The sequence below is a fragment of the Cololabis saira genome, chromosome 6 (genome assembly GCF_033807715.1).
Source record: "Cololabis saira isolate AMF1-May2022 chromosome 6, fColSai1.1, whole genome shotgun sequence".
Lineage (NCBI taxonomy): Eukaryota > Metazoa > Chordata > Actinopteri > Beloniformes > Belonidae > Cololabis > Cololabis saira.
Window position 1 is genome coordinate 40,181,834 of NC_084592.1, and position 25,639 is coordinate 40,207,472.

The following is a 25,639-nucleotide window of genomic DNA, read 5'->3' on the forward strand; positions in this document are numbered from 1 at the left end:
CTAGTAGAGGATGTGTGATGGATTTTCAAAACAGTTCATGCAACAATGATCCCTGGACTTTTGTACACCTTCAGATGTGTTTTTAAGAATGAGATCAAATAACACCGGAAACACTTCATCTCTTGTTATCCTCAGTCCCAAAAGTTTTTTTTAAAGGTATTGTGACATCATTTTTAACATGCTTTTAACACTATTAAAAGTCTTGGCCAACATCCCTCAAATGTGTCTAAAAGAGTGTAACAAGAAAAACTTCACTCTAGTACTCTTTTCCTGGCTTTTTATAACAGTGTTTTTTTGCGCCGTGAAAAATGCTTCCTTTCCCCCCTTTCCTGTCAATCATTGCTCCGCTCCTCCTCCAAACCTCCTCCTCCTCCAGCCATACGCTCACAGCGGCGTCGGAGAGTTAAGCCGGGAGCGACAGGCGAAGCATGCACGGAAAAGCAGGAGGGCGAACCACAGCAAACAATCATAAAAATAAAGGCATGCAAACAGCACTGTCCCCTTATCTTAAGTCCAGTCAGTGGCCGCGGGTCTTCTTAGCAGTTTTCCTCTGGTGATTAGAACAAAAGAGGCTCTAAACAGCTCTGTGTTAAGCCTCATTTATGGTTCCGCGTTAAATCGACGCAGAGCCTACGCCGTAGGGTTCAGCGTACGGTGCGCGTCGCCGCGTAACCCTACGCCGTAGGCTCTGCGTCGGTGTAACGCGGAACCATAAATCAGCCTTTATGGTGCGCTGGAGAGGAGAGGAGACTGGGTGGAGGGGGCGGTGATTTAGCGGATCGTTACGTAACGATCCGCCACCAAACCACATGCGCTGTTTTTGCATAGTTATGCGGAAAATCCCAGAAAGCACACAATACACTGAATGTTAAAAGTTCGTTGTTTTTTGGGTGTAATTGATGTCAAGACACCCAACAAAACACAAAAAATCAAGAAAAATGTGTTTTTCATGTCACAATCCCTTTAAGAATATTTTGAAATGTGTTGCAGGCCTGACATGCAAAAACGGACATAGAGCAATCATCCCTGGCATTATGAGGACTAACAGCTGACTAAGCTCCTTTTGTTAGAGCGCATTGTCCTGCTGGGGGATAAAAAAAAACCTGCATCCTTCCACTCGCATAAATGTTATTTTGATAACCAATCACATGCATCAATACTGCAGCATCGTTCCTCTACCATGGACACCTTCCCTCCAGCAGGAACTGAACGGGCCAGAACTGAACCGTCAACGGGCTGCATGACCACTGAAGACCCCACACGAGGCACCTGCTCCACCAGGAGAGCTGTCACACTGGCACATTTATCTTGGGATGCACATTACAAAAGTCACTTCACCTTTAAATTTGTGGAATATTACACTTTATTAACAAAACAATAGGTAAATGGAAAGAAACAACCCCAAGATGGTCACATGTGATGGTTTAACAGTAGTTGAGATGTAAGAGGAACTGATTACATGAGTTACATGATTACATGAGAGCTCTGTGTCCAAATATAGAAATGACAACAATAATACCAGCAGCTGTGCTTTTTTGAATATTCTGTCTCTGTCTGTGGTGTAAAAAGCTCTGTCCCAAAGCTACATTTATGGTTCATTTTAGAACAATCTGCTGAGGTGAAGTGATGAGGAAAATCATACATATATTTATATATGTATATATACTGTACAGACCAAAAGTGTGGACACAGTTCCCCAATTGTATAAATGAGAAGGTGTGTCCAAACTTTTGGTCTGTACTGTATATATGTATAAATCCGCCCTTTAAAACAAAGACATTATATTTTAAAGGAAATATTCAACGTGAACACATGAATCTTTGCTGGCAGCAAAACGTTCAGGCATGAAAAATTCACTTCTGAACCTTTTATGATTCAAATCACACCCTCTGACCGCTTCAACTCCTGTAATCTGACCAGTTTTTTTTTTTTTTATACGTAGAAATCCCAGTACCAGCCCTGTCACTTCCAGCCCGGCCAGCCATCCTGATTCTTCTCCTCCTCAATGCAAAAAATGTGTCTGGTTCTTCTGGATTCAACTTTAACTTCCAGGGAGCGGGAGCAACAGACGCAGAATAAAACTGCCTCATGCAGGTCAGTGGATACACAAACCACCAATCAGAGAAAAGAAGGATGTGACAGACAGAGCGACTGCCGGGCTGGTATCAACTAAAGACGTCCAAAACAACTGCAGTCGAGCAGAAACACCAATGAATGATGGTTTTTCAGTAACATTTGGTTAATTCAAGGTGTGATCAGCAATTCTGCAGCCATGTTGGTTGATTTGAATATTGGCTCTTGGGAGCTTCTTTATGAGTCGCTGTGTGAAGCCATAGGTCCTTTCTTCAGATGACTGGTCAGGTTGTCACACCTCAGCACATGCAAGTCAACAATTCAAGTCATTACAACTCAACGCGGTCAAAGCCACAGCTTTGATACAATTATGTTTACGAAAATGTAAACAGTATTTTGTACTTAAATAAGTATGATATTCACAAACAGCCAAAGATTCTTTTCATTTTCTTTTTCTATCAGTTGTTTTAAAGGAAAACTCACTCATTCACCAACAGTCGAGAAAATCAAGCATGTGCACACACACACAAACACACTTTCCCAACATGTTTGACTGTTTGATACATTTGTGAGTTTTTTTTTATGCAATATCTTCACTCAGAAACGACACAGCATCCACTTTACGATGGTCGATGGGCGGCAGCGTCCAGATAACCTTCTTCCTCCCTCGTTCACACTGGAGAGTCTGCAAATGAAACAAAAGATATTAATGCCGTAAACAAAAATTAATGTCACGATGCTCTACATAGACGCTTTGTTGTTCTTGAGTACCGTAAATACATGAAAAAAATGTGGGTTTATGTCAGTTGTGTTAAAAAAGAGTTTAGAAAATGACCCAAAACTACTACTACTACTACTACTACTACTACTACTACTACTATTACTACTACTACTACTACTACTACTACTACTACTACTACTACTTTGATTTGTTTTTATCCTACATTCTTGACAGCAAAGATGAGAAGCTTTTTTTTATTTTCTTTTTCTTTTAGGTCAGGTAGGGTTCTTATCTTTTTTTAATGTAAAACGTTTGAAGCTCCTTATTGCTATTTCTCATATTTATTCATTATCATTTTAGAATCCTGACTTGGTCATTATCAGTTAAATTCCACTTTCCTGAAAGTTTCTTGTTCATTTGTTTAAACAATATAAAATTATAAACACCATGACAACACCACCACTGAGGAGATTTCGGTGTCCTCTAGATCCACTCGATCAAAGGAAAAACAATAAAAGACGTATGCCAGTTGAAGCAGGAAGACTGTCATTATGCACAGTAAACAAGCTTGAAGACCACAAAACCACAGACCCCCACAACCAGATTACAGTTTGCAGCTGCACACAAAGACAAAGATCCTAATTTTTGAAACCATATCTTGTGGTCTGAAGAGTCTAAAATTGGTCATAATGCTCATGATATATATATATGTATATATATATATATATATATATATATATATATATATATATATATATATATATATATATATATATATATATATATATATATATATATATATATATATATATATATATATATATATATATATAGTCTTTTTCCAAACTGTAAACTTCTGTGTGAAACTGCAGTAAATCAGAGGTGAAGGATGTCACACTCCAGTTAGTAAACGTGCAAACAAATCAACGTGAAAATACTTTATTTAAATCAAAATTCCTACCGAAGTACACAGTTTTAAAGCTAAAATTCTGCTTTGGCCCTGCATATGTGGTATTTATGAATCACATCAAGGGATAAAAATAAAATCATGATGTTCTGACCTGGAAGGTTAAGATTACGACAAGGACACAGATGATGGCTATCACCAGGATGACCACGGGAACACTGGTAGGTGTAGTTATTTCATTCTCCTCCTCCTCCTCGTCCTCGGCATCATCATCTGCACCTTGCCCCATCTGCTTCTGAGCCATCTGTGCAGGACAGTGGGGACTGTCTGTGGACGAAGAGGACAAAAGAAGATAAAGGTCTGCAGGACTAACAACAGGCCATGAGTGCTGGCATGCAGGTTCAGGACGACGGCTCACCTGCTACATGGATGAGCGTGCCGTTTCCAGTGAAGTTCAGGAATGGCGGCGGATAGGACACCTCGATCTCACAGCGATAGATGTCCGTGTCTGCGGCCTTCAGACCCGTCACCGTCACCTCCACTGCCCCCCCTCGGGCCAGAGCTGAGCACTGCACCTGCAACGCAGCACCGGAGTTTGAACTTCCTTGCATCTTTACACTTCATTCTTCTTATGATCCATGCTAAACATTTGTGTTGATGCATCTTAAGCACGTGTTTACAAAGTTTAAGCAAAAACAGAAACGAGTGGATGAAAAATGTACATTTTATGATCATGACACCAGATTTACAGTTAGATCAGGTTCCACCAATGTGCTCCAAAAACCACCCCATCAGCTGGTTTTTAATCCCATTTTTAGACGATTTTAAGAATCTTTACAAACAGCCCTGAAGGACACTTTTTGCTCTTTTACATAGATCCATTCTTTTCAACTGGAAGTAAAATTCGAGCAGCTTTCCAGGTAAAAATATGGAGGCTGCAATTGTAATACAGTATGACTGACCACCTCCCTCCTTTTAATCATCGCGTCTCCATCTACAGTCATGGACCTGATAGGACCTACTCAGTACTCAAGTTGTAAAAAACAATCAGGGGGGATGGTGGATTGTATCATATGGGGACAGATAGTTTGTGCTGATTACAAATAATATAATATATTACAAATAATAGCACTGACCAAAACACCTGCAGAAATACTGCAGGAATGACATAGCAGCAGTTAAATGCAGCCTTCTGTAAGCTTTAAATATCCACTGGGCTTACATCAAATACATCAAAACACAACAATAAAAAACTGTTTTCTGAATTTATCAATATGTCTGTCCTTCACAGGATAAGTAAAAGGGATCACTGCAAAAACTCAAAATCTTATCAAGAATATTTGTCTTATTTCTAGTTAAAATGTTCATTTAATTTTAAAAATCTCATTACACTTAAAACAAGACTCATCACTGGAAAAAACAACAATTTTCACCTGTTTCAAGTAGATTTTCATTTGAAATAAGTAGAAAAATCTGCCAGTGGAACAAGATTTTTTTGCTTGTAATGAGAAGATAGATCTTGTCCCATTGGCAAATTTTTCTACTTATTTCAAGTGAAAATCTACTTGAAACAGGTGAAAATTGTCAAATAAGTTATTTTTCTGGTGTTATTTTTCTGGTGATGACTCTAAATGTTGAAATAGCAGTAAAACCACATTCATTGATGAAATGACATAAGGGATGGAAAGGAGGGATGGCAGTTTTACAGGGGGGATGATTTTGACCATTTTTATTTCAGGGGGGGATGCCATCCCCCCTCATCCCCCCTCAACTCGAGTACTGGACCTACTGACTTAGAAAACAACCATCCCCATACAACCTGGTTTGCCAAGAATAAGAAAGAAAACGGGGGCGATGATAGCAACACCAAAGGATGGTTAATACTTTTTTGCTGCTTACATACATTGCCGTGGTGATGAATAAGAAGACACAAGCCATACCCGAAGAGGACATTGGATGACTCCAGACAGTTAACACACAGATTTTGTTTTTGGATTAAAAACAGTGCTTTTACAAATATTTACCTCATTATTATTATTAAAACCCTGTCTGACAGCTTCAGAAATGTGAAAATTCTATGTTAAACAGCATGGAAAAGCAGATTAAGTCCACTTTACATCCAACATCCATCAGCAGTCTCACCTCTCCTTCACCCCTCCCTTCTGTCGGCTTAATCTCGTTAACGCTGAACCTCGTGTAGCAGAGTTCCTGCTTCCCATGGAGACCTTTCAACAGCGCCACCCGCAGGTCCTTCGGGTCCGGGTAGGGATACCGCTGGTGTTGATCCTGTGAGAGTTCCGGCTGGTGGAAGGCAGGCCGGGGGTGGATGACGCACGAGATCTGTGCCGTACCGTCGGTGCTCAGCACTCTGTACGGCTGCGTCACCTTCACAACTGGCAGGGGAAAACGGTAGAGGCACGTTAAGACGTAATTACTGGTCTAATTACACAAAGGCTACGTTAATACATTTGTCATGCGGCTTTCTGTTTCTCAGAGCAGCTCCGTTACAAAAAGGCAAATACTCCCACATGCCATTTTTGTTTTCGACTGGTGCACAAAGACCAATCAAAAGGTTGTGGTTTGACTGCACTCAGGAGCTCGGCAGAGTCCCGTTGTAGCAGTGAAGCCACAAAGTTCACACGCACTCCCAACATGAAACAAACAAAACCAACGATTCCTAAAAGCAGGCTCAGCAGTGGCCAAACAGCAAAGATGCATAGAAATCAAGCAAAGATATTCAATCTTATGTTTCAACTAAATGTAATCAAGAAAACAGCAGCACCAAGTAAGAAAATAAGACAAGACCTCAAAATGACAAAGCTGGGAAACATAACTAGAGCTTTTACAGACAGAGTCACAATAATAAAGACTATCTATACATTATACACCTGCAGTTAAAAAAAAAAACTATCCTCACAGGGATTTATTCACAACACAAATGGGGGTTTGAGCTTGGTTCATGGATGAAAACAGGCAAGCAAAGCAGATGCTACAAACTCTGGACTGGTACCTTTAATTACCAGCTCAGAAATCTCATGCAGATCTCACTGAAACATTAGCAACAAACTTCAGATTTGCTGGTAACGTTTGCTTGAGATGGAACCTATTTTGAATCTTTCTGCTAAGCTAGCACGCTGTTGGCCTCAGCTGCACATTTACAGTGACAATATGAGCAGGTGTGGAACCTCTGGACATCTTTATCGAATCAATCTGTAGTATGCAGCCTGATTTTAAGCTTTAACCTCCAACATGAAGAAAAGTGTTCACACAATACCTTTTAGAAAGGTAGTCTGAAATATTTGGCAGCACCTGATGAGGCAGAAACTAGAGTTCTCAGTTTCAGGTTCTCTGTCAGCAGCCTGTAGTAAATCCTTTGCTGTCTTTCAGTGAACTGTCTTGTTTCGTTTATTCTCATCTTCCCAGCTTCTGCACAGAGATTTTGTGACACTTAAAACCCTGCTGCAGAGCTCATTTGCAAAAGCATGCATCTTTTGTCATGTGAATTGATCAACTTATTAGGTCTGTCAGTTTAAATGACTGATAGAAGTTTTACTATTACCATATTACCAGTAGTGGCGTACCACAAGGCCCTAGTCTAGGCCCATTGCTAAGTTATAGCTATTATTTTCCAACATTATTGCCATCACTTTCCATGACTTTGATCGTCAATGGTTTCAAAGATGCCAACATCGTACTGTCTCGATTAAAAAACAAGTGTCTATACTGAACATTTAAATCAGAAAAGTAAAAAACTAAACTTGTTAGATGACAGGCTTTCCCTAACTTCTTGTTCTCGTGAATCTTAAAGAGGATAAAAACACAAATATCATCACATCTCTTAAATTCTGGTTGTACTCACTACTCCACACAGGAGGACAGAGGCTGAGGACTGCCAACACAGTCCATCCCATCACACAGTGAGTCAGGAACATCCCACGGTATTTGAAATGAGAAGCCAAAGGCGCTGGTCTGATTTCTGTGAGCACACACACTCTCGCACTCTGGTGAGCAAAATTCTGAAAAATACTGCAAAAATAGTGAAACTTACTTTTATAGCCTGGTTCAGTTGTCATGGAAAGTGTGCGGCAGCACAGGAAGTGACGACAGCGTTTTGCCAGTAAAGACATGCGGCAGCTTCAGGCGGCTGTGGTTCTGCTGGAACGCTGAGAAGAGCAAATTTCACTGATTTTAACAAATGGGTTTGGTCTCAGCGGGCCGGCACACTTCAGCTAAAAGAGAGGAAGCTGCTCAAACGAAATAGAAATCGGAATCCTACTTAGAATGCAAAAAGGATCAGCGATAAAGTTCTGAATTGCTGCTGCAACAGTTTAACTTCCATCAAAAATTGATGCTCAGAGTGAAACTTGTTTGGTTTCATACATACTTTCATACTAATGTTTAATGCAACACTTTATCTACATAGCCCATATTTTACATATTCATTTTTGTCTTTACATTTTCTTTTTTCTTTTTTCTTATTTTTGTAACCATTGCATAACTTCCATGTACCGGTAATTACGAATGCACTTATACATAAAAATAAGTCTGATTTGATCTTCCTATCTTGTGATCTCAACATAATGAGCGCCACTGACAGACCCATCCACAGAAGCTCACTCCTGAAAAGCTGCAACTCTCCTCGCATATCCCAATCCTTCATTGATACTTATTGGGAACAACATTTGGAATTTCTTAGATGGCTGTTTGCTGACATTTTAGCCACAGCTCAGTCTTCCTCTGAAGCATTATGAATCTCATCAGCATTTTTAGCAGATGAGTGTCGAGTGGAAAATTCAGATTTGCGCTTGTGGAAAGTTTTGCTGCGTGAATATTTCGTTTTTATTCCTGTGGTGTCTGAATTTTCCCTACATGATTAAAAAAACACCACAAACTCTGAAAAGATTTTTTTTTAAAGACGTATTTTTCACTTTTAGATATATCAATGATGTAAAGGCAAAAATACTTTGTATGATTTTATAATCTGTCATATCATTTCATGTGACTAATGTTTTCTTTCTATTTTTAATTTCATGTACTTTTAGTTTGTTTGTCCTTGTTAATTCAAATTATGGCTCAGACAACAGCCAGAATGAAGTCAGGCCTTTTCTCCTGAAGCAGACGCGCTGCCTTTGCCAGCAGCTCACGTTCTATCACAGGGAAAACCCGATGGGAGAAGAGCGATTGCATAATGCCTTGAGTGGGATGTGCAGCCAACATCATCACTTTCTTTTGCTAAGAACTGTCATGGATGAGCTTGATGAATAAAATCGTGCCCAAAAGGAGGTGAATAGTGAAAGTGAAGCACTTTTATCTTATCTTATCTTATCTTATCGTTCAACAAAGGAGCTGAACACAACCACAGATAAACAATGACACATGACATATTACCCTGTGTCTGCGAGCCAAAAAAACAATTACCCCCTTACTATTTCCTTGGGATTTAAGGGGATGCGCGGCTGCCTGGTGCTGCTCATCAGATGTGATCAAGTGATTATCAATAAGGGTGAGCATCTCTGCAAAAGCAGAAGCTTGTTGCTCTGAAGCATTCAGGTGTGTGTTCACACAAAGTCAAAGAGGAACACCATCAGCAATGCTCTTAGAGGCAGTGTTGCAGCCCATCAATCTGGGAAAGACATTTCCAAACAGCTTAGGACCCATCAGAGGTTCATTCTCAAGCGGTGGACGTCATAGCAGGTCCAGTCCAAGATCAGACTCCGTAATGCTCAGAGAAACTATAAAAATACTCAAGAGTTACGTTTCTGACTCTACAAGCTTCAATCAGTATGTTACATATGAAAAAGTAACTTATTACAGTTGGGGGGTTTTTTCAGTCTGGACAAGTATGGTTGTCGTTTGGAGGGGATACCAGGAGAACACCTCATTCCACCAACACCCGAAGCTCATGACCATGTGAGAGGTTAGAGACTGGAAAACTGGGATCTACTCAGCTCCTTCATCACCAACAAACAGCCCAGTGACCACAATTCTCTTCCCATAATTCAAATAAGGTATCGAGCTAACTCCATCTTTCGATAACTCTTCCAATGATATATGTGGAGGATCTGCTGAACTCCCTCCCCTCACCTGAAAGGAGCATGCCGTCCTTCACCTGCAGAGGTCCGTGGCCTCGGACGTTCTGATTTGCAGTCCTACAAGGGCCCATTCAGCTCTGAATCCCTCCAGTGAGTGCTAGAGGTCCTCCTGCAAGGATACAAAAGGAAAACGTCATTGACTAAAAGCTGTAGTTCATCTCTCCTGCTGCAAAATCCTACCAGTGAAAATCCCCGGCAGAAGTCCAGAGAAGGTTCTGCACTGGTGAAATCCACTGTATGTCTTTACAGTGCACTTAAATACTGCAAAACCTCATTTCTAAGAAAGTAAAAATACCTTGTTTCAAGAAAATTAGGAAACAATTTTTTACGATTTTCCTAGTTTTAAGAATTCTAGTCAAGAAAATGTTTTTTTTGGTTAAGATATTTTTGGTTAAAATAAGACAATTCTGACTAGGTTTATACAATATTGGTATTTTTTCTAGAGGGGCTGTTTTTAAATGCATGACATTGTGAATTCTTCCCTAAATTTACTGATAAAGAAATGTCCATTTCTTTTTTTTTTTATTATTTACATGTGTGTTAAGCAATCTAACATAATTTGTAGTTTTCTTCTTAAAATTAATCACATATTCTTCTCTGGAATTACATAATCATTTATGCAGTTTCATCTGGCTGCAGGTTATGTGCAATGATAATCTGCAGTGGAAACAGCTAATACTGTAAGCGTACTCTGACTGATTAAAGTGGAAGTGCTGATGTTGACATTTGGTGCCCTCCTGACGTCACTTCAGTGTTTTGCCTGGAAACTCTCTGTGTGGGGGTTAAACCCCATTTTTTTGTCGTTTTTTTGTTTTTGTACAGAGCTGACTGAACTAACAGTCAGCACTACAGTCCTCAGTCACCCAGAAACCAGCGTTTGGTTTCTGCTGCTGTCATTGTTTCACAATGGTTTTGCAGAATCCAGTAGACTGTGACCAGATACTGTCGATATCTGCATGTGATGCTGGTTTCAGTGTCGGAAGCATCCAAAACACACAGCACAGCAGAAGTGCCATCGCTGATGGCATCATGTTTGGTAAGTAAACCCAGAGAAGCACAGCCAGATTCGCTGAAAAAGCATTTAAAACAAAACACCAAATTTCACAGTGGAGGAGTCTGGAGGACTGATGTTGTGTCATGACCCTTTCAGGTCTTATTTAATGTCTGAACCCTAAAAACAATGATTTTCCACCTCTGATCACTTTCAGTTTAACAAAGTTGTTTGGTGGTTGAGACATGAATTATCTGTTACTTTCTTAACTCCCACAGAAATACTTTGCGCTTTGCATTTCAGTTCGACTCTCAACATCTTTTGTCTTTAGTTCAGGGACAGGGGCCCTCCTCCCAGTTGTCTTGCAAAAGACGATGAATATGCAGTAAATAATGCGTGAAACAGCTGATGTGCAAAACAGAAAATAAGGCCTTCAAATTCAGATTCAGGAAGTCTGATTTTCTCTCTGAGAATTAGAATCAACAGTAAACAGTAATATAATCAACCAATATAATCAAGAAAGTGGAGGCTGCAGGCTGTGCGCAGCTTCAGCAGGTTTCAATGCTGGGATCAAGTTTGCTGTACCAGACATGTTGGTTGTGGTTCATCCATCCAATCATTTTTATTTTGCAGGCTGTGCAATTAATTTTTTCTGAATATTCCGTAATAAGAAATTAGTTTGGTTTCCAGAGGAAATTAAAAAAAGATGCTGTAAAAGGTATCTGAACAAAGCGTGTGATGTCGGCAAAGCAACAACTAGACTGGTGTCAATGAAAGACACCCAAAAGGGTGTTTAGTTAAGTAGGACACCAGTGAATGAGTTTTGATGGTGTTTCACTAAAAACATGTTAATCTAAGGTGTTATTGGTAACTCTGCAGCCTTCTTGGTTGCTCTGGATAGTGGCTCTTGGACGCTTCGGCAGGAGGCATCACTTAAAGCCCACCCTAGCCTGTTGCATCTGGTTCGGTACGTTTTACTAGACCCATTTCACTAGAAAGAATATTTGCAAATCCAACTTTTATGGCTGGTTTTGCTTCAATGACCACCACAAAAACTGTATGCAGTATGTGACACATTCGATGACCAGGAAACACGTCGTGGATTTATTGATCGGTTGTCAGTATTGACAAAGATACTCTATACAGAAGATAACGCATTACCGTTTCTGCCAGTGGTATGAAATGGTATACACTTCCTGTCTCCTAAGTGGGCGTGGTCGCCCCTTTCCCCACATCGTTTTGGAAGTGTTGTGAACAAGATACAGTACAACTTTAATATTTGCGCCCTATTTTGCCGCTCGTTTTTTTTATCTGCTACTTTAATGTCTGATATCAACCTGATATCAATCATGGGATCAGTTTAATATTCTTTTTTTCCCTTTCAAAAAGACTTCAATAATAACAATAACAGTATTATTAAGCAAAGAAGCAAGTTTTATTTTAGTTTTAAAGTTTATCCGATGGGAAAACGACGTTGGCAGTTCTGCAGTGACCGACGACTCTGAATCTCTGAATCAGCACCACCAGAAAGGAGAGCTATGTATTATTATTATATTATATTATTAGCTACGAGAGCCAAATCTCGCGAGAGTGTGTTGCTCAGACAGAGACAGGTCTCAAACAAAGTTCATTTTCTCCTCATCTGTCGGTCTGAAAATTGCCATTCTGGTGTCAGAATGTTCAGAAGGTTTGTGGCTTTTGAAAAATGTTACCCATATTTACTTAGGTTACAATGGGGCGAAGGAATTGGTAATAATCTGTGCTCACGTTCACTTTTCCCATAGGACGCAATAGACTCAGGACCTGCCGTTAGTCTCCTAAAGGGGCGGGGCAGTGGGGAAACCCACGTGACACAGATACAGGACACCCAACCGTAGTGGGGGGTCTCGTTTATAAAACGTCTCTGGTATTGATATCAGTCAGTCGCTGGTCAGTGCTGATTGGGCGAGAAACAAAAAACAAGGTTGATGACAGAAGTGCTGCAGTCCGGCTGCTCCACAAACTCAAGTCCCACCAGCCGGGCAGTCGTAACATGCTTAACTTAACTCAATCACCACAAGCTCCTCCCGAACCGTTCAAGGTACAACCTGCAGCCAGTTGTGGAGGTCTGTTATCAATTCACAGCAACACAAGTCATATTTTCTGTAAAGTAAGAAAATATGACTTATTTTTCTAAATAAGTATTTATTATATCACAGCTCAGTATTCAAATTCACCGAAAAAAGTGAACGCCAAGTTGCTAGACACGTCATAGACAGCAATGCAGGTGTCACTCAGGCGTCTCCCTCACAGGCACAGTTGCCATTAACTGTTTTTTGTACCAGTTTGCAGCGCCGTCGTATAGGGGGGAAAGGTGGTGACAATTATAAGGGCCCACAGCCCACAAGGGCCCACACATGGCCCCCCCAGTAACCTATGAAAAAATGATTATGCATACATAATACACAATATATACTCATACTAATGAATCCAAATTCAAACAGAGCCACCAGCCACACAATATTCTCTAATTTAAATCACTTTGATAATTCCCTTTGCCCCTTCCCTTCTTAAAAATGGTTTGGTCCACCCAGCTCTGTGCGAGTGAGCAGCGCGCTGCAGGAACGTGAGACTGGACTAGATGTACAGTAGTTAGATGGTGGAAAGCTATCATGCCCCCCAAAAAGCACAAATCCAGGCACCAGAAAAGGTTAGAAAAGGAGGCCCGAAATAAGAGCAGCAGAGCAGGAGCCCAGGACATAAAACTGTTCTTCTCCAAGAATGGTGAGAGTAAAGCCTGAATTATGGTTCTGCGTCAAACCAACGCAGAGCACAGGCCGTCACCGTGACGCCGTCTTGAATCCTTCGGACTTCTCCGTCACTCCATTTCGCCGCGGTGCAGTACCCCCCGTGACCGCTAGTAAGCGATCTTTTCCTGAATGGTTTATCCGACTTTTTCCGGTCACAGTGAATCAAAGAGATAAGACAAAAAAAATCACACATACACAAAGAAAAGAGCGCTGAAAGTTCACTACTGCTTCAAACCGGAAACCGGAAATGCGTTGCTTCCATGCGAACCAATCACAGCCCTCTCCGTCTGCGGGTGGTCTGCATCGCCTCAACGCATAGTTACAATTTTCGGGAGGTGCACGTCAGTGATGGCGTCAGTGACGGCGTGTGGTCTGCGTCGACGCGTACCACACGCCGTAGGCACGGCGTCGTTTTGACGCAGAACCATAACTCAAGCTTAAAAGTGGGCTAGAGTGTGCAATGAAACTATTAGCTGACCTTGATGAGCCGCAGCTGCAGCTTACTAGCTGTCATCCAGCTGGGCTACACTCAGGACTGGACCAGTCATGAATCAAAAAAAGTCGCTAACTGAACGTTACTAATAACGTTGCTACTACAGTGACTGTCTCTGTCTGCAGTGGATTGTATTATGACGCATTCAAGCCTAATCAGTAATTTTTTTTATTTTTTTTTTTTAGCCTAATCAGTAATTATGAGCATCAAACGAATGTCCGTTATGTTATCATGATGTGTTCAATGTGGTCTTGTAAAGATGTGTTAGTGTAACATATGAGTAGCCAAAAACAACAAAAAAAGTTTTGTTAGATTTGTTATATGTTTATTTGCAATAAAAAGAAAAGGGCCCACGGCAATATTCTTTAAGGGGGCCCAGAATTCCTAGCAACTGCCCTGCCAGTTTGTAACTGTCGTTACTTCGGCATACTGTCGTAAACTTTTTAACATGGGGATCGGTGGAGACTGACATACGGAGCCAGGGAACCACACCTTTCCATATTTTCTGGATGAAGTTTAGCAAACCAGAATTAGCCCCTTGACCTAAACCTAAACAAGTCATAGTGATTCTTCACCCTGCAGCTTATGCTCTTATGCCTTCGGAGCAAAAACAGATCGACTGGATGCTCTGGCCACAGATGTTTTTTCTCATTCACGAGCTGTTTAGTTTTTGTTTTAAATCTGTTTGGTTAGGTTGAGGAAAATAGTATGGTTAGTATGAAAATGTACAGTTTCATAACACTAAATCAAGAGTGTCAGTCACAACAAAATAAACAGTCTTCCTGTTGGAGCCAAAATACTTTGATTTATTGTTTTATTTATTTAGCTGAATATGAGTTGTCATACCCCCTTTTTGTTACGTCATGATTAGCCTGTCAATCAGCCATGGTGGGTGGTTGTCCTGGTAACCATTATAAGCCACCTGGGTGGTAATTGCAGGCAGGTGCGACAGGGGGAAGACAAACAGTTTTTGACCGTGCAACCGTGCAACCGTGCAAGACGTGTAAGACAGAGAGTGGCGTTCTGTCATAAGTTTGTTTAGTTTAAATATTGGAATTACTTTTGCTTTGACTACTGCTGATTACGAAATAAATGGATTGGCATATCCGACCCGGATCCTAAGTCTGAGCGTTTGCATCAATTTGAAGCACGCGTCCCAAACAAAACCAACCCTGTTGCCCTGAGTATAGCCTATTGGTACAGGCTCTACACTTCCATTAGGCCAGTGGTTCCCAAACTTTTTTTGCCAGGCCCCCCTTTTGTACGTAACAGAATTTTCGAGCCTTAAAATCTTAAAGAAATAAATAATCTTTAAATTTTTTTTTTTTTTTTTTTTTTTAATTAATCTACCTTCCAACCTCGTTGCGCCCCCCCTGCAATAGCGCCGCGCCCCCCAGTTTGGGAACCTCTGCATTAGGCATAAAGACATAAAAAATACTAAAATCATTTTGGAATTTCCATTAAAAACTTCAAAAATCATGTTCATCAGGAGGAGTTTGGCAGTTGTTTTTTTCTTTAAACCAAGTTGTGCAGCAGAGGACAGAACCTCTTTAATATTCATCACCGTTGCTTAAGAAGAGTAAAAAAATGTTGGAAAGGACATTCATACTGGTAAAACTACTCATTTCCTGCTTTAGGGTGTGAAACAATTTATTATCAATAACAGCACATTAAGCATTGTCATCGCAGATAACAAATCTCCTGCATGTATTTCTAAGAACTGTTAAATGTGTAATTTGGTGAAACCTAAAGGAAAATGATTCATGTCTTCTCGCATTAACCAGAAATGAAAACTGGTTCTTTTGTAAAACAGGGCGTTAACTCTTTATTGACCTTTAAAACCTTGCAGTTTCAGGAGGTACATAAAAGAATGTGTAAAATGGGTGATTACACAACAGGTGTAATACAATACATTTAACAGTGCAGAAGGATCTACACTTCAGGATCCTTATATTTGACGTAAAACAGCTTTATTTGCAGAAGATGCAGCAGTGCACTCCTCTCAGGTTAAACATTTAAGACCTGTGGTCTTGTGTGATGATCAGGTTAACGTTGTTGCTGTGACTGTGCATTTGGGGAGTCCATCTTACTAAATTAGCTGATGCTCATTTAAATCCCGTTTTTGTTCTAAGATATGTTTTCTGCGTGGTATACTCTGTGAAATGCAGCTTCCAGTTGTGTTAATTAGAGCGTATATAAAGCAACCCAAATTAGTTGTATGTGCGAGTGTGTTAAAATATCGGTTTCAGATTCATTTGAAGAAATATTTCAGTGAGCATGGTCAAGCTTTAGTCTCCCGTCCCAGACATCTCCTGACCTCCATGCCTACAGATGGGGTGTGGAGCTAAATCTTTTGCCACTTGATAGAAAAATGACTACAATCTGAAGATTTGTTATTCAGCGGAATGTGTCTTATGACGGTCTTAGGGCCTCCTGTGAATAACTGGTCCTTTGTTATTCATGTGTTGTTATGTGAAATCAGACTGTTTAACAATTGATTAAGCAATAAATAAAAGTTTTAAAATTGCAGATGGAACTGTTTTTTTTTTTTTTTCTTTTTTTATTTTTCCAAAAACATTTTCTCTTAAAGCAGCACAATGTAACTTTCAGCTTTTGTTGAGTTTGGTGGGTCCTTTGGACAAAAGTGGTAGTGCTTTACCAGAAAGAACACTACATTTCCCATGAGCACCAGCGCGTACTGCTGGAAAGATCCTGATCTCCCATCGCGTGCATTTGTTTTGATGAGAGAAGACGGGACGGACTTTCAAAACTACTTTTCTGTTTTCAGCGGTCGTTTGCAGGATGGATAATGAAGAGGTAATGTATCTATTTTTGGCTAAACAATATAATATGACGATGTTGAAAAACACTAAGTTCAACTTGGTTTTATTAAGTTGTTTCAGCGAGATAATGCGCCCTACAAACTCATACGCTCTGCACCTTTTTCCTGTCACGTTTTTTAGAGGGACTTCGTCATAAATTAGTAGTCCAACATACTTACTGACAAAATAAAAAAATACTTTATAACCTGTGAATAACTGAATGTTTTGCAGATCAGCCCTGCACAATTTTACAGTTCTCAGGAAAAATACTAGAACCCAAGACGAATCCCATGTATGTGAAAACATTCTAATTTAGATTTTTATTGAAAATAGAACTCTACATTTACATTTGTATCATAACAATTCTGTCTCTCTTGTCGGACATCCCTCCTCGTCTTTCAGCTCACGCCAGCGAGTGAACGCGGGGCCAATGTTTATTCTTGTCCGGGCATTAAGCTTGTTACTCTCCCGCTTTCTTTTTTCACCTCCTCCGATAAAACTTTTATTTTTTTCGGTTATTTTGCTGCTTCGGCCATAATACCAGCTTCTGCTGAGATCTGCACTCCACGCCCCGCCCATTTTCATCTCGGCTACGAATCGGGAAGGAGGGGGAAGTGACGTATGCCGTAAAGCAGTCAAAGCCGTAAAAATTTGTAGTTTTTTAGTGTGGCAGGGTTCCTACCATGCTCCTCAAAGTTACATAGTGCCAGTGAAGGAGATACAGACCCCTCACACCATGACAGAGGTTCATTAAACCTGTTGGAAGTTGATGTACCATCACAATGACTCTGGAAATATTATATTAAGGTGGAAAAGTTACATAGTGCTGCTTTAATGTGAAAAGGAATTTCAAGTAAGACTTGAGTTAGACTGCTCCTCTAAACTCCAAACATTCCATCCATCCGTCTCCACGTGGAGCCAGCCATGCGCTCCTTAGATGCAATTTAGTTAAAAAAGAAACATCCTGCAGTCGTTCCTCACTGTGACACGATTGGCAGTAACACGTCTGACTGGTTTAGGAAGGTAGCCAATAACAGCACGGTGAAGCAACTCAGAGGGAAGAAGGAGAGGAAACAAGATGCTCACAGAGCTTGCAGGGAAAGAGATGATTTAGGCTATACCGACTAAACAGACACAGAAATTGTTTGATTTACAATCAAAGTGACTCCACCTCAATCAATATAAATGGGATCCAAAGTGCATATCATGTGATTTTTTATATATGTTTGAAAGTCAACCGATTTTGTGCGTTATGAGAAGAAAAAGATCCAAAATATAGAAGAAAAAGGAGATAATAGGTGCTTGCGCTTGTTATAACTGTGTCGTGGTCCTTTTAACACCCTGAGCTGTGTGCATGAGGTGCGTGTAGTGATGCTGTGTGCATGTGGTGCACTGATTCGTGGAGAGGTTGACCAGGAAGGTTTGAACAGTTTGGATTAACAGATCCAGCTGCATGTACAGTACAGAATCAGTACAGTGAATAAAAGTGCTGCGGCTCCTCCAGCTTCCTCACCAGCTGATGTTTAGATTTTTGAGCTGGTGCATAGGCTCCTCTGCTTATAACTATGGTCAGCAAACAGGAAGGGTTAACAATATTTACATGACAACCATTTATTTATCTTTTTTTGCACAAGCCATACTGAATAACTGTGAGAGAGTCTTTGGCCTCACATCAAGTGGCGTCGTCCTTTCCTTGATGTGAAAGGATCCAGCCGCTTTCATTCATGTTTCTTCAGTTGTTCTAAAACCTGACTATAATAGTGCCTGGTTTTGCCATCTGCCTGAATAATGAGAAGTTTCCCTATTTCTGTGATTTTCGGTGATGGTATCTCATCAGTTCAGCATTGTTTAAATATTTTGAGCGAGTGTACAATAATAATGATTTACAGACCAATTCCCTCCTTCTTCCGTGTCCCTGTGAAGGTGCAACACACAAACAACATGATCAGAATGTTGTTAGAAATCTACCCCGGGAGGTGGAAAATGCCTGGCTTTTACCTTCAGGCCCGGACACTGGGAAAAGGAGGAAATGTTTAAACTAAATTCAGTGCGTGAGTGAGGGACCAATTTCATGCGTCATATTATGTAACAGGCAGGTTACGCTCTGTTCCAGGGAGGTTTCCAGTCACGTGAAGTTTGGTACCTGTGACTAGATTAGGCAAGGCAAGGCAAGTTTATTTAGCGCAATTCCACAAAAAGGTGATTTAAAGTGCTTTACAGAGACATTAAAACATCACATAGTAGAAATAAAAAGCATGATTTAAGTTTAAACAAAAAAGCAATTACCGGTAAATAAAACAAAATAGAACAAAACACAAAATAGTTTAAAGGCAGTAATTAATGACAGACAGACAACAGTTAAAAATAATTAAACAAATGAAATGTAAGAAATAAAGGTTGTAGTGCATTGTGAGAGATTACTGAAATGCAGCAGTAGATAAAAAAGTTTTCAACCTTGACTTAAAGCAACTTAGAGAGCAGCCCTGACACATTCTTGGAGTTTGTTCCAAAGGGGAGGAGCATAAAAGCTGAGCTCTGCCTCCCGTGTTTGGTTCTAACTCTGGATACACAAAGTAGGAGTTGGTAATATATATGTTTGTGTCATCAGCATTGTTATGGTAACACATTTAGGTTTTTTTTTCATAATTTGAGCAAGTGAGAGCATACAGATGTTTAACAACAAAAAACGAATCTTGATTAGTTGGTCAAGATTTATCCCTCCATCCATCCATCCATGCATCTTTTTTAGCTCTACGGGGGAACTTGAAGTGTTCTGAAGCCAACCATCAGATATTCAGTAGGCTTTCCAGCAGGTCTTGGGTCTGTCTCGGTGCACACTATCACTCACTAAAGGAATTTTAATGAAACTCATTAAGATAAAAATGTGTGCATAATTAGGGGTGTGGTCTTTTTATCCATAGCTGGCAGTAGTTAATGGCTAGCCATCATCACTGTAGCTACTTAGCGCTGCAATGACTTGAGTTTGGATGAATTTGGCGTATTCACTCGTATTGGATTAACTTAATTTGCTTGTCACCAGTTGTAGCAGCTATTTAATGTTTGTCAGAAAATCTCTTTTTTTAGTGTCTCCTGTTTGGCCTCAGTGTTGTGGCAGACCTCTCTGGATGGTGTGAACAAACCATCTCTTTCCTGCAGATACAAACTTCACTGCTGTTGGCTGCAACATCAAACTGACTGTAGAAGAAGAAAACAGACAAACAAACAGGTGAATGAATGCAGGGATGTTTTGGGAAATCAGAAACCAAAATGGCCTTCCTGAAAGCGTGCAAAACCGACGACCAACGGCGACATTGGAAAATGTGTGCAGCATGTGAACATACGTGTACTTTGCTGCCTCCAACCGTGATGCCTGAGTGTATTAACCACATCCTAACTGCTCAACTGCAGCAAACCTCAAACCAGAGACATAAGAAAAAGACAAAACAAAACAGGACTTATAGCTACTGTTTTGTTTTTTTTTTAAAACGCAGTTTTGAACCTGAAAAAATATCCTCAGAGTCACATTTTCTATTCAAACCATAAGTGACTGTAAATTACTGATTTGACTGGTTTGAGTTTTACTTAAAGGCCAGGAACAACTTTGTGTCAATAGATAACTTTGCATTAGAACAGGGGTCAGCAACCCAAAATGTTGAAAGAGCCATATTGGACCAAAAACACAAAATACAAATATGTCTGGAGCCGCAAAAATGAAAAGTCTTGTATAAGCCTTAGAATGAAGACAACACATGCTGCATGTATCTATATTAGTTATAACTGGGGGAAGATTATTTTTTTCATTATGCACTTTGAGAAAAAAGTCGAAATATCGAGAAAAAAGTCGAAATGTCGAGAAAAAAGTCAAAATTTCAAGAAAAAAGTCGAAATGTCAAGATTAAAAAGGAAATGAAAAAGAAGAAGAAAAGAGAAAAAATAAGAAAAAAAGAGAAGAAAAAAAGGAAAAAAAAAGGGAGAAAAAAGATTAAAAAATAAGAAAAAAAGGATAAAAAAGGTTTTTGAAAAAGCTCCAGGAGCCACTAGGGCGGCGCTAAAGAGCCGCATGCGGCTCTAGAGCCACGGGTTGCTGACCCCTGCATTAGAATCAACTAAAATTACATGTGGAGTTCCTCAAGGTTCTATCCTGGGAACTCTCCTTTTTAACATATACATGCTGCCGCTAGCTCAGATAGTAATAAACAACAAGATAAGTTACCATAACTACGCAGATGACACACACCTTTACATTATAGTTTCACCAGGTAACAGTGAGCCCATACAAGCTTATACTCAAGTGGTTGTTTTTGGACCAAAAGTAGAACATTTAAGAGTCAGCACACAGCTTCAGCTATTACAGCTACAAACCACTGATAAGACGCAAAATCTGGGTGTAGTCATGGACTCAGACCTGGACCTTCAGAGATACATTAAAACAATTACAAAGTCAGCCTTCTTTCGCCTGAAGAACATCTCCAGGATCAAAGGAAGGACTAATGTCTCAGCAGGACCTTGGAAAAGTTCAGAACTAAGAAAGTGGACCACGTCACTCCAGTTCTGAGATCTTCACACTTGCTCCCTGTACCTCAGATAAGAGACTTTAAAATACATCTGTTAGTTTATAAATCACTGGATGGTTCAGGACCAAAATACATCAGAGACTTGTTGTTGCCATGTCAACCATCCAGACCTCTCAGGTCTTCTGGTTCAGGTCGGCTCTGTGTACCCAGAACCAGAACCAAACAGGGAGAAGCAGCATTCAGCTTTTATGCTCCACACATCTGGAACAAACTTGTGGGAACTGCAGGAATGCTGAAACCGTCAGTTCCTTTAAATCAAGGTTAAAAACTCATTTGTTTACAGCTTTGACTGAAATATTTGAACTATTCTGAATTTAGATTTTAACAATATTACTTCAGTACGACACTGCAACTCTAGTTAATTTTAAGTTTTCTTTATTATGTCTTTGCTCTGTAACTCAATCGTTTTTTCCTTCTCTTTACTTTTCATGTTTTTAAGTAAAACACCCTGAATTCCCTCATTGCTGAAATCTCAACAAATAAACCTGCCTTGCCTAAATCCAGCCAGTCTAACAATCCTGCTTCACCAGAAACATCCTGTAAATTCAGGTTCACTTTGACAGAAGTGTTTATTGTTCATCATGTCTGACATCTTTCATGTCAACATTGATCAAAGCTGCACGTGACTCACGTCTTTTAACAGCATGATGAAAACACAACCTGCTGCTGTTTCTATCAGAGGTTCAAGGGTTCGCTGAGGCCTTACGATGCATTTCCTGCAGGTTGCATCAGCTGAAGAGAAGCAAACTTGTTGATTAGCACCGGGCACGACGATATCAGTGACAGAAAGACCGCAGAAAACAAACAAAACAACAAAAACAGTACATCAATTCTACAAGGAATCACTGAAACACAGTTTGACCAGTGAGTTCCACCCTGGAGGACAGGGGGTTAAATCCCTCTACTTTTATGAGTGACTTTTTTGTTCTCATTTGTGTATATAAAACAATTCCAGAAAAACTTTGAGACACTGCAAAACGTAAGTAAAAACACAATGCAATGATTTGCAAATCTCATAAACATCTTGTTCCCATACAGTAACAGAAGATGGAAAACAACTGAGGAAATGTGACTCCAATCTTTACCCGACAGTCCGGGGTCTGTTTTTGCATTTGTTGCATTTTTCATTGATGTCCCAAATGTTTTCAGTTGGTGAAAGGTCTGGTCTACTTCTACTGTGAAGCCATGTTGTTGGCATAGCTTCACGGGATCTCAGGATTTCTCTTTTTTTGGCTCCCAAACCTCTATAAACCTTTGCTTTCCAGAAGCGCGAGCCGTCCATCCCACAGCCACTAATCCACCTCAATACCATCAGGGGTGCAGGGGCAGCTCTCTTTGAATTATCTCAGCATTTCTGGATCATAATCAAGTGCTGTATAGCTTCTTCTTGGCAAGAATTATGATCTTTTAACCTGCAACTGCGCACAGAAGTGCCAACTTTGAATTCTGGAAATGTTCCTGAGCCTAAACGATGTTTTTTCTTCAGAGAATCAAGCATGTTTTTAATGCAGCTCAACATGAGGACCTGACAGTCACGAGCATCCAGTATTGACCTTTGACCTGTTCCCCTGCGCACAGAGATTTCTCCAGATTCTCTGAATCTCTGTACAACTTGGTAAACCTCTGCCCATCTTCACTTCCAAGACACTTTGTCTCTCTAAGATTCTTTTATTATTATTATTATTATTATCCATCCATCCATCCATCCATCCATCCATCATCTATACCTGCTTTATCCTTTGCAGGGTCTCGGGGGTCTGCTGGAGTCTATCCCAGCTCATTTCAGGCGAGAGGCAGGGGTCACACCCTGGACAGGTCACCAGTCCATCACAGGGCCACATTATTAATATTATTATCATTATTATTCCCAATCATGTCACTGACCTGTTGCCAATTAGCATAATTAGTTGCACATGTTCATTCTTGTGTTTCTTTGTAGTACCACTCACATTTACTGCCTGTTGTTGCCCAACATTTTTGAAATGTCTTGTTTCCACTTCAATTAAAAAATAAACTATTATTTGCCATGACATTGTAAAATTTCTCTTTTCTTCATTTGATATTTGTTCTTTATTTTATTTTATTTTTATTTAATTTTATTTAATTTTATTTTATTTTCAATTGTTTTATTTTTTGTTTTATTTTATTTTCAATTGTGAATAAAATATGGGTTTATGAGATTTGCGAATTATTGGACTCCCCGATTCCCCGATATTTATTTATTTATTTATTCAAACATTTTCCCACCACTCACCTTCTATTTATCTTGTTGAACCTGTTATGTGTTTTTTTTTGTTTTTTTTTTTTTACTATTGTTGCTCCTATCTGAACAAAATGACTTGCTGCAGTCTGGCCCTACAGCATGGAGACATGTTCGTCTCCTCTCACCAGGTTTGTCTCACATCCTGTGCAGCAGTTACGGCGGAGCAGCACGCTGCATCACACCTACAATGTACTGTAATGTAATGCGTTCTGCTGTTGCACATGAGATGCATGCACGGTATGGACATGAAGTTGCACAAAACAAAACAACTATCCAGCTGTTCTGGATCAAGGATGAGACATTATGACTATAACTACAGTAGCTGTTCTTGTTGTTTTAACCCAGGTTTTATTTAAGTTGTTCTTATCCTTGTTTTAGCACGTCTTGCTTTTTAGACTTACTTTTAGGATTTTATGTTATACTTTTAAACCCTTTTAGTCTGTATTTTAACTTCATAGCCTATCTTATCCTGCTTTCTTGTAGCTTTTATCTCCAGTGTTTCCTCATGGGGAGCCTCCATGCTGGGAGTGACTCTGGCCTGCAGGGGGGTCGTCCTGGGGGTGGTTCTGGCCTGGATGGTTGTGGAGCTCTGCACTACGGCTTCACCGCTGTGGTGTGGACTCCTCTATCCGTCCGGGCCGGGATGGTCTCAGTGGAGCCCCCCCTTGTGGTTGCGGGTTATGAGACCTCCTGGCGTGGACGGCTACCTGATACCGTTTCCTCATCTGGACTCTCAGTGCTCAGCTCTCTTGTGTGAACTGTAGTGTGCTTGCGCCTGTCTGTGTGTGTGTGTATGTAACGGGGGGGGGGTTATGTTTTATGTAAAGTGCTTTGCATGAAACTTGCATGAAAAGCGCTATACAAATAAAGATTGATTTAATTTGATTTGATGTAAATAGAAGTTTTTCTTTGTACAACATTGCCTTTTGTTTCTGATTCTTTAAACTCTTCTGCACTGCGGCACGTCTGTTTTAACTAACATCAAATATCTGCAAACGTGCCACCACATGATGAGAACCTGTCATCAGCTTTTAGGATTTGTTGCACTTAACTCCCTTTTTTTCCTGCACAACTACAAGATCTCACACGCGAATGCTGACGGAGCATGTGAACATCGCTCTGAGTCATTCTGAAAGTTTTCTCTGAGTAACTCCAGCGCTGAGGGTGCAAGTCGTCCTACCTGTGGATCCCACGACCACCGCATCCACGGCTGCGGTGGTCGTTCCTGTCCTGGGAGGTGCCGGCGGGGGACGGCGCGTGTCTCCACCCCTGGGGCGACCCAGCTGGCCTGCACGCCGCTGGCAGGCGGGCATCCACTCCACCAAACACCATCCGAGCAGATTCTCGGCTGTGGGACAGAAAGTGAGAGTGAACTTCCTGTGAAAAGCTGAAACCGCATGTGCACACACGCACGGATACAAGCTGACAGGAAAAGCTGCAGCCCTGTGCACACGATGAAGCACATCTGAACCCACGTTCAGCTGTGAACATGCAGGAAAACATAGTTACATGACATATTACACCATGTCATTATTTATTGCTAAAAATTACAATCAAGACTGTGGAAATCAAGGTGGAACCTGGTGGAGCCACCTTTTGTGGCTGATGTTATCAGTGTCATCACATCCACTCCAGCTCCATACCTGCCTCACTCACCTGCCAGCTCTGCCTCATCATGTCACTATGGTTTCTCCTGTCGTCCACACCTGCTCCACATCTGGAATCAGCCCTGGGCTGCTACTTAAGCCCTCACTCCCAGCGAGTCGCTGCAAGATTGCTCTTGTGTCATGCCTGACTTTCCAGCGGTTTCAACTTGTACTGGGACTTTGCATCTCCTCCAGGCATGACTTTTTCAAGCATTTAGCTGTAGATTTGCAGCGTGTTTGTGATCTTTTGCTCCGCCTATAAATTATC

At 40.6% G+C, this 25,639-nt stretch overlaps 1 protein-coding gene across 2 annotated transcripts; it reads right to left on the reverse strand.

The window, feature by feature from the left end:
- Positions 1–1,355: 1,355 nt before the first annotated feature.
- Positions 1,356–25,415, reverse strand: cd28 (CD28 molecule). Of its 2 annotated transcripts, none has more exons than XM_061724581.1 (8): positions 25,382–25,415; positions 24,906–25,073; positions 9,786–9,902; positions 7,750–7,864; positions 5,844–6,094; positions 4,120–4,276; positions 3,856–4,028; positions 1,356–2,758 (listed from the first exon to the last, which is right to left on the reverse strand). In XM_061724581.1, the coding sequence occupies exons 4-8, from the start codon at positions 7,826–7,828 to the stop codon at positions 2,654–2,656; spliced, it is 765 nt and encodes a 254-aa protein (XP_061580565.1). In that variant the 5' UTR covers positions 7,829–7,864; positions 9,786–9,902; positions 24,906–25,073; positions 25,382–25,415; the 3' UTR covers positions 1,356–2,653. The 2 variants fall into 2 exon arrangements, with proteins under 2 accessions (XP_061580565.1, XP_061580564.1); XM_061724580.1 differs by having other exon boundaries at positions 7,561–7,864.
- Positions 25,416–25,639: the final 224 nt, after the last annotated feature.

Excerpts from the sequence above, each read along its gene's own strand:
- cd28 (XM_061724580.1), bottom strand. The coding sequence starts at position 7,828 with ATGTCTTTACTGGCAAAACGCTGTCGTCACTTCCTGTGCTGCCGCACA. Across the intron at positions 6,095-7,560 it reads CTGTCCTCCTGTGTGGAGTA|TTGTGAAGGTGACGCAGCCG; the intron begins GTGAGTACAACC and ends TTCCCCTGCCAG. Across the intron at positions 4,277-5,843 it reads AAGGGAGGGGTGAAGGAGAG|GTGCAGTGCTCAGCTCTGGC; the intron begins GTGAGACTGCTG and ends GCTGCGTTGCAG.